We start from the raw sequence: 9,946 nt of genomic DNA on the forward strand, positions 1-9,946 counted from the left end.
TTGGTCAAGGCAGAAACATTAAGAGAACTACAGAGTTCAGTCACTGAGAAAATGTTCCGGGGTCAACAATACCCCGGTCACTCCCCAAAGAAGGCTTGTATGGAACCAAGGAAAAAACATCTAAAGCCTCTCGTAGGGTTTTCAAAAAAGCACATACTGTACATGATACTGCAAATATGTGAAAAAAGGATTTGTGGTCAGACAACACAAAATTGAAAGTGTTCATACTTCAGTTTATTTTTGTTAAAAATAAGAACACCCAATAAATATTAAACACTGATTAATTACACTTGGAGCATAGTGCCATACAATATGTAATAAGAAATAATAATAACAACCTCACACAGAAAAGAGCAATGATTTTGCTTGTCACTTTTGCCAATCACTTGGCAAATGGGGAGCTATATTTAAGAAGATACATACAGTAGAGAGGGAAATTTTATACTGTAACTCAAGGGAAGAGAAAAGTGATTCTCCAGGGCTTTGCTTTCACTATGCTTTCACTTGTATTGTGAGACTCAGACATTCCCGGACAATCCATACAATTTTCACAGATTCCATTTCCTCAATTATAATCATCAATGCAATAAATGACCTTGACATATACAGTATGTATTTGAATATATGTATTTTGTATAGTATCTTTGGGCAAAATCTGAATGTTAGAAATTATAAACCGTATTTGACATGTAGGTTAAAGTACACATCATTGCGACTAAGTTTATAATGTTCATAGCACTACAGTGTAATTTAAGGCTGGTGGTAAAAATAAGATAAAAATTAATTTACACCTAAATAGTATTACCTGTAATAGTAAGGTAGTCCACAATCAGTGCTTATCATGGTCTGTGGAACCATACAATAGGATATATCATATTTACTTATTTTAAATAACTTGTAAAGCATTGTCTGCTTACTGTTGATGTAAAGTTTGATCTGGAACACAAAGCCTTACAATAGTACATAGTGTTTTTGCAATGTACAGCTGTAGTTCATATACAGTATAATATATAGTAGCTGTAAAATAACTAATTATATGGGATAATGATATTGGTCCTTGCACCTTTCCAGGTAATGCAGTAGGTGTTGAATTCAATGGATGTTAGCAAACTATAAGAATTGTAGTACCTAATACATCAACAGGATTCATCTCGCTAGATAAAAATGTATTTTTTATTACCATTACTGCCATTTTTATTTCTTTTCTCCTAAACAGAAAAACAATTTTGCTTCCTCCACATGACAGACTTCATAACAACAAGTAAACAGAAAGCCATTTTAGACCCCCTCTTCACAAACTTAATGATTTTTTTCTTATCTTTCTCTTTTCATAAAATGCAGCGACGGTGAAAAACTAAAATCTTCGGAACAGGTCATAAATCTTTTTTACATACAGTGTAAAACAGATCACAATGGTGCAGTAGTCTTAAAAGGTGAGCCTTGTCAACATGTTTTTTTATTAACTTTGACATCAGGGAGTTCTTCAAGATCAAACTGCAAAGGAAAATAAATATTGCAAATGGAGTGATCGGGGTCTAGTCAAACTATATTAACAGCAAGCTTATATTTCATTCAGTTGGCAATGTTCACACAATTCATCATCTCACTCTGTCTTTTCTGAGATACCATTATATATTTATAAAATGCATGCTGAGCTCACATTTGAAACAAAATAGTCAAAAGGGGGCTAAACATTTACATCACAACATTTAAAATATTTAGTAAGAGAATAAAAAGGAAGCATGAATAAAAACACTCAAAATATCAAACAGTGTTAAAAAATAATTTAGATTAAGCACCAGGACCCCATTTCTCTGTGAATTGAGTGTAGCAATATCTAAAAGTGCTTTATTTGTGGGATTTCCCTGCAGACATTCTGTTGAATGAATGTACAGTAAAGAGTCCCTTTTAGGAAGGCTAAGAACAGTTGAAGTATATTCTTCCCAGTTGGCAATTTAAATTAATATATTCACACCCATAAAACAGGATGTTTTATTCTGAGTGTTTTTATTGGAGTTGTTTTTGTTGGCAGCTTTATTTTGCTTTGACACACTTCACAAGCATAGAGCAATGAATCATATCTGTGTGAAATACAGTAAAACTGTTGGTCATTAACCATGCTATCATTAAGTCTAATTCATAAATTAACACTTCAGTTTTCTGCACTGATTGATGTTTTTTAATTACAACGGGTACTTATCCACTAAATGCTTCTCACTGATGTGACACTGCTGTCTGTCAGTTTGTCAAACTAGCACTGTTTTCATTCAAAAGGCTTATTCTTCAATTAGCAAAAAAATCATGAAACCCAAAACAGATGTGTCAGGATAATTCTACCAAAAACGCTTTTTTTATATTGCTTTTTTCCTGCAGGGGCTTAGTTTGAAAATCCTATTTCAAATACCTACAACTCATACTTATAAACATACTGGTTTCATAGAAAAGTCGTGAAACCAAATTTAAATTTGTGAGTTTAATCCATTTCCGATTTGTATTTACTGTATCATCCTAATCCCATTTGATCAAAGAATTCAGGAATTACAAATGCAAAGTCTAAATGGCACACATACAGTACTGATGCACAATAAAAAATGCAACATTTATATCTGTAGCTTATTGGACACATACTGTACATGATGATATTTATATTTATAAAATGTTCATTTATTGTCTAAGTAGTATGGTTCCTTAGGATAAATCAACTCTTAGGAACAAGTATTCATCCTTGAGCTCAAGTTATGTGATTTACAAAAGAGCCAAGTAGATGTTCATTGTTTGGTATTTGAATTAAAATTGCCACAATATGTTGATTAAGCATCTTTATTAAAAGCTAATCAAGAGATATGATTTTACTTAATGTCAGAATTGTGAAAGTTACAACCATGCCTTGTTGAAACGATGAAAATCTCTTTCCCTTAGTATGATTAAAGGCAGCCTGTCTGTGATACATGTCTTTATCCATCATTCTCAAAAGACTGCAGTTGCTGCATTGTTAGGGATTCCAAAAAGAATAACACATTAACAGAAGGACCGCAGGTCTCTACCTGTAAGAAAATGAACTGCATGTTTGGAAGACATTCAGGAATAATGTTGACACAACTGAAAGAAGAAATTGCCATTGAGCCTCTGAAGCAGTGGAAGAAGAAGTAGAGGCTTTTATTCACCATGATTGTTTAATTCTTGACAGATCTAAAAGGAGCACAACATGTATGGATTTGTGTTAAGATTGTGTTGGGTATTGAGGTGATTAAGATGGCGAATGAAAGTGTGATGATGTGGGCTTTAAAACAAAAACAGCTTTGACATACATTAAGGAGAACCTTACTGCTCAGCGGCACATCAACAAAGTCCTTAAGTCAATAGGTTTTGTTGCTCCAAGTCAATCCAAAAGTGTACATTTTCAAGCAAGGTGTTACAATGATAGTAGTTCAACAACTTCCACAGTGGGACCGACTTGTCAATTCCATCAAAAAGAGACAACCACAAATGTCTCACCTCCGCCACCTGTCTGCAGACAGGAAGAGTGCCTGAACATCCAGTCTGTCCAGAGATATACAGTATCAGATCTATGAGTCAATGCTTCCAGTATTGTGTTAATGCTCAGGGAGCTGATATTGAAACCTAACTAAATATACCTGTTTTTGTTTTTGACAATGTTTTATGATTATAAAAACTTATCAAGACTCTTTAATGTGTATTTTTTCACTTTTTGTTATTGTGTTTGACATCACATCTTAAAATGTATTATTCAATAGATCTGACTGCTGCATTTCTTGTGTGCACCAGTATACTAATCAATTTTCATAATAAACAATATTTTTTATTTTACACCAGCAGAAAACTGTTTGTATTTTAGTTTTCAAATGCACAGTAAAACGCCAGTGCTCAGGAAAAGTTGTACAGCCTCAATAAGTCTTGAGCTATTGCTATGAACATTTGCTTTTCAAATTATTGTACATAATTTGGATTTTTAAGAGGCAGCACAACCCGGTGGAGGGATCAGATTGATGTGTAATGTTTTCCATAGTTGGTCAATTTAATTTTCTCTGGCAAAATAATGTTCATGGAATGCTCCTCCCCATTGTTGGCTTTTAAGAAATGATTCCTCTGCTTTCGCACAAGCTGGCTGTATTTGGCATTGGCCATCCACATCTCACATTTGTTGAAGAAAACGATTCCAGTTGTGCCCAGAACAACAAGACAGGTCAGTAAACCCAGCACAATGAAGCAGATGACTTGGCTTTTGTTGATGAGGGAGTTGGAGCTGTGGACTGTTTCTTTCATGGTGATCTTCAGGACTTCCCGATCCTGATGATGCAACATTTTGTGAAAGACGTGAGAAGGCAAGCTGTAGTGCTGAACATGGCTGGGCTCTTTATCAGGGGGTCTGGAAGCTTTGACCCTGTGGGAGCTGCAAGCTTTTCCTGTAAACCCTGGCTTGCAGACACAGTGGAAATTCCCATCTGTATGTTGTAGGCACCTCCCACCATTTTCACACGGATGGCTGACACAAGGAACCAGAGTGTCATTGCAGTTTTTTCCACTGAATCTCCCAGGACAAAGGCAGGTGTAATCAGGCCCATGGTCTACACAGGTCCCACCATTAACACAAGGGCTGGATTCACAGTCATCCAAATCAATTTCACAGAAATTTCCGTTGAAACCCGGGGGGCACAAGCAGGAGGGGTGCAATGCAGACCCGTTATAATCTTGGCAGGTTCCTCCATTTTGGCACGGAGACCTAGGAGATGGGAGCTCAAGTTACAAATGCCAACTGAACAAGTGATCTGATTCTTTTTCATTTAATTTTGTGTGCATTTCTGAAATTGACTGTGTCAACACAGTGAAATTAAAAGTGGAATAAAAATTAAACTTTTTTGGAAACACACTGCACTTTTCTGTTTGTTTATAATGCTAATAAAATAAGACTCATTTTACTTCCAGTAAACTTATCTGCAAAATAATCCAATTGATCAATTGGTCTATTAAGATATATTTATTGTCTAATATTATTCAGAAATGAAACCAAGGTTTCAGAAATGAAGTAAGAACACATTGTTATTTCCATTCTTAAAATCCATCAATCAAAACAGAATTATTTTATAATCAGCATCTACAGTATTCATTTCCAGGTATGGATTAAGCTGTTTTATGTTTTAGTGCTATATATGGTTTTATAGAAATTGTCTTTGTCTCATATGCTCTTAGATTTCCTTTCTATGGGTCCCTATTTTTAATTTGAGTCAAGGGCAATTGAGATGAATGAGTACATAGTTCCCAGGTTAAGCTGTTGACCTAAATCGCTATCCCAGTGAAGCTGAAGGTTACCCGTTAGTGAAGCACGGTCCCATCTTCTGCTGACAGTTTTTCCCTGTGTACCCATGTGCGCATATACAGATGTATCCTCCGTTGCCAGTTTCAATGCATGTGGAGTTATTAGAACAGGGCTGTGACATACAGGAGTGGATGTCTACCACAGAAAAATAAGAGTGAGAGAATTCTGAAAATTATCACTGATTAAGAAACTTGTCTTTTGGTACTGAAAATTACAGGGTCTGAAAGAATAATAATAATAATAATAATAATAATAATAATAATAATAATAATAATAAAATCATGCACTCAGTTTATTTTCATTTTCTCCTCTGCATTCTAGCTTGTTTGAGTGCTGAGAACAAGACAAACTGTAGTATCATGGGACACAAAGACTGTTACTTTATTTATGCTGATTGCAGTTATTTAAAATTGCTGTGTAGAAAAGGAAGGCTTACTTCTGTCACACTGACTCCCCACCCATCCCTCTTCACATATGCACTGCCACGGTTTCTGGCAGGTCCCGTGTAAGCAGCCGGGGTACAGCACGCACTGATCGCAGGTCTGACCTCGCCACCCGGGTCTGCACCTGAAAGCGCCAGCCCTTCACATTTCATCTCGGTAAACAGTACTGCCTAGTGACCATTCATTCACCCATCAATTCGTCCATTCAGTCATCCATTCATCTATTCACCCTGTCTACCAAATTATCCATCTGCATTTAGAAAGAGACATCAAATATCCAAAGTTCCCTTTGAAGTGAGAAAAAATAGTTTTTAATTGAACCAGTGCCCTTTTTTTATTGCATTGCTCCCCCCCAGACACACACTGTTTACTTTGAAGCTTTGACAAGTGAGAAAGAACACAAAGATCTCTGGTGGTGTACATGAAATGAAATTTCAGATTCTGCACTCTCTCTTGGCAAAACATCGACTGTAGAGCTGACCACCCAAAGGGAGTTAACCACCCCCCAGCAATATGAATACCAATGTCGACATCCACAATAAAGGCACCAAAGTCCATGATCGTGATAGAAGTTGTTAAAGTCCCCAAGACATACACATTAAAAACGAGTGCTTTATTAAAAAAAAAAAGAATTGGGTTTGCTTTAGAAATCTCAACAATGTTGCCGGTGTTTGTTGTGTTTTCTTTTCAGTATATAAAATGACGCAGACTAGTTGCTAAATAAAAATAAAAAAATCGTGCTGTACCTGCACTCTCCAGATGTCTCACAGAAGCCGTTCTCTGGATTGCAACCAATACATTCTGTACCTAAAGACATGGGGTATTTTATAAACTCAATTAAAAGAGAAATGTCTTAATCAAACTACAGTTCTGCAAGAAAGGGCCTTATTGTGGCGTATATTTAAACAGTTTAAATCTAGGTTCTGGTTCTCGAACTGTTTGCTTGAGTCAGAACGTGAACGTAAAGAATCGCATTGAATTACTGCTCCATTGTTAAGAGAACGGTAAAAACGATGTTATCTTACCATCGCTGATGCAGACTGTTAGAAGGAACAAAAGGCAGACTGCGAGTAGAGAGTGAAGAGTCGAAAAATCCATCCCGAGTCTCGGCTCTATGATTAAAAGCTCATTATCCTGCAGGAGAAACAATTTTCAGTTTACACAAGTGGACGCTGAATGAAGCGACCGTTTAGCGGAACTGTTGCTCTTTCTGAGCCTCAAGGAAGAAGTTCTGGACGCAGTTAATATATAGACACACAGGAGACCTTCCTTTCAGTTATAGTTTAACCTTCAGGTCAGTTTCGGAAGGTTAATATATGTAACAGTTCCATACAGCTTGGTAAATAGCAATTACTTGTTCGACGAGTTTGGGACTTCGTTGTGTGAATACTAAATATACAGTACACAATGTAGAAACACTATATATACAGTATATCACAGACGTCCGAGACTTCGCCGTGTTTAACTGTAACTAAATAATGATTCAAACGTCTTAAACCTATCCCACTCTCCATACAATATATTAACATCTAGCTTATATTCTTGAAATTTTAGAACAGTACCTGTTTTGACCCGTTGTTCCTCTTTCAGCGTGAAAATTGTATTTTCACTCCAGGATAATGTCAATGGAACGTTAAAGCCATAAAGTCATATTTGACATCTTTCACATGCAAAGAGAACCAAAACTTATTTTTACTTCATTTCAGTTTTGTCTCTTTAGTTACCACGTTTGCACTTCGGCTCAGGAGACAGACTGTGAAATGCGCCTTCACACTGCACTGTTTGGAGAAAGGAGCTGTCCAGCACTCCAACCTCCTGAACGCATGCGCCGCCGTGACAAACCGAGTGCGGCTATAAGAAAAGCAGGTTTAATTACAGTATCTCGACTGTCCGGTGATTAATTAAAACAAGGGTTGTATTGTTGTGAGAAAACAGTGGATTTCTAATTTAAAAACAATACTATAGTCAAAACCAAACAAAAAAATTGTGATTGGGAACGCCACACTATAAAAAATGCCTTTTTATTATTTGTACATTCTGAAAATATTTGTGAGTAAAAAAAAACAATAAGGTGAAAAAGTAATCAAACGTTTAGTAACAGTTTATAGTTGTAGTTATTAAATGAGCTCATTATGCTCCATTCTTCTGTATTCTGAGATACAGAAGAATACTGAGTCCTACGTTTAAAAAAGTAAGCTTGGATCCAGTTCTTGTACAAGACTCATTGCAAAAACGTTATTTTGTTACTGAAATTACTTAATCACATTAACATTTTATGTTCAATTTCGCGTTCGGCAGTGCTGGATTTTATTGTGCTACTTCAGTTCTGAGCATTGTCATTAAAATGTACACTATAAATATACATACTGCTACAGTATAAGAGGGTGATATATATACAGTAAACAGTAATAGTACTGGATATTCAGTCTCCGAGATTATCACATTATGGTGGGATAATTATGTTCCTTACCTGAAATGTGTGGAAGTTCATTTTTACATTGGTCGGATTCGTTTTTGACAAATTAATTGGCCCATTCAAAACAAAAATGGCTTTAAAAGCAGTTTTGTTCTTAAAAGAAGTAAAAACCTCTTTAGCACAGGCTGGCATATGCCTTTGGTGTTTTCAAAGATGTCAGAATACATTTTTCTTCAAACAGGAGAGGAACTGCATTTAATCTCTGCTGTCTGCTTTATATGAGTGATAGTGCTTCTTAATATTTTGTGATTCCAATCTAATCCCAGTGACACTAATACCCTTGTTGGCCTGAAAAACAGCAATACCAAACAAAATAAATAAAAAAGATTTAAAGGCACCATATTCTAGAGGAACATTTCATATAGTATATAAATTGAATTCTAGTCTCTGTATTTTAATATGGAAAAGCAAAGAATGTTTTGTCAAATGTTTTCAGTCATTTATGTAGTATAGTCCCTGGGCTCATTTCTTCAAAGTTTCAGTAGAACTGTAGTTCCAATTGAAATCGGATTAATACAACATTAATTATTTATTGCACACATTATTACTGTTTATTTAGCAAGACTATGTTTTATAGGATTTGGTTAAATACAAGTTAAAAATATAAATCTTTCACATACTGTATCTGAATGTTTCTATGGTAACACATAACTCATGAAAATTTAACAGGTGCCTTTCCATTTAAATGTCATTTAACTAACAGAGCCTCCATAATGTAATTCATTTTTCATTTTCCATCCAGAATGTTAAGGCTGGGGTGAAAACATGAAAGATTGCCTAGTATTCTGAAAATGAATCTGCTTTATTCTTGTATTGCACTTGGAATGCAGTTGTGTTTCTACTTTACTATTCCTTCTGTGCCTTTGTTTTCCTTCAGAATGATACAGTAAAGGAAGGATTGTCTCCAAGGCCTGAGTGATGCAATACATACATTTTGATCAGATATGAAGTATGAATTATGTAGAAGAAAGTGTTTAACACACTCCCATCTTTTAGCTTGCCTCCCTGTTGAGATACCTCCTAAACCCTGCACTTAGAAGCAGTTTGTGCAGTATTGGAATACAAAAGTAGGCAGAAACCTTTCTTGTCTAGTGATTATTATACATACATTTTAGTCAGGGTGATCTTAGAACAGAATGTGGGATAAATAACAATAAATGATAAATAACATTTACTAACTTGACCCGTTTGAATAATGTTTTCAAATGTACCAGATAAATGAGCTGCTCATGAAAGATGAGTACCAATTAGACTAGCTACAGATGGGCAGTATTTTTAGCATCTTTTTCAATAGTCTTCAGTCTGTCTTAACCTGTCTTCTTGCATAGTCCAGCTGGATTTAAACCCAGGCCTATCAAATCTGAAAAGCTAGAAATCTACTCAGTGTCAGCAAAATATATTTAACGTCCATTTTCTAATAGAACACTAGCCAAAATGTAATGAATTTGAATTGAAAACTTTTGATAGTCTCATGTTTTTGTAATACTAGTCTTGTCTTGTTGACCGGCCTCTATAGGTTTCATTGGCTTTTATTACATTTTTATTTCTTAATCAACATACTATTATAGTTTTATAGACTTCCTTCCTTCCTTAATTGTCCCCAATGGGAATTTTGCTTTGCAGGCAGGTACAAAAATAACACAATACATAATACATTTAACAGAACATGAACCCATTGACAAGTGAGAAATA

At 35.4% G+C, this 9,946-nt stretch overlaps 1 protein-coding gene across 1 annotated transcript; it reads right to left on the reverse strand.

Moving 5' to 3' along the window:
- Positions 1-212: 212 nt before the first annotated feature.
- LOC102696185 (protein delta homolog 1) lies at positions 213-7,586 on the reverse strand. Its single transcript, XM_006632392.3, has 6 exons — positions 7,341-7,586; positions 6,804-6,912; positions 6,525-6,585; positions 5,772-5,902; positions 5,329-5,470; positions 213-4,741 (listed from the first exon to the last, which is right to left on the reverse strand). The coding sequence occupies exons 2-6, from the start codon at positions 6,874-6,876 to the stop codon at positions 4,000-4,002; spliced, it is 1,149 nt and encodes a 382-aa protein (XP_006632455.3). The 5' UTR covers positions 6,877-6,912; positions 7,341-7,586; the 3' UTR covers positions 213-3,999.
- Positions 7,587-9,946: the final 2,360 nt, after the last annotated feature.

Source organism: Lepisosteus oculatus, chromosome 8, assembly GCF_040954835.1.
Source record: "Lepisosteus oculatus isolate fLepOcu1 chromosome 8, fLepOcu1.hap2, whole genome shotgun sequence".
Taxonomy (NCBI): domain Eukaryota; kingdom Metazoa; phylum Chordata; class Actinopteri; order Semionotiformes; family Lepisosteidae; genus Lepisosteus; species Lepisosteus oculatus.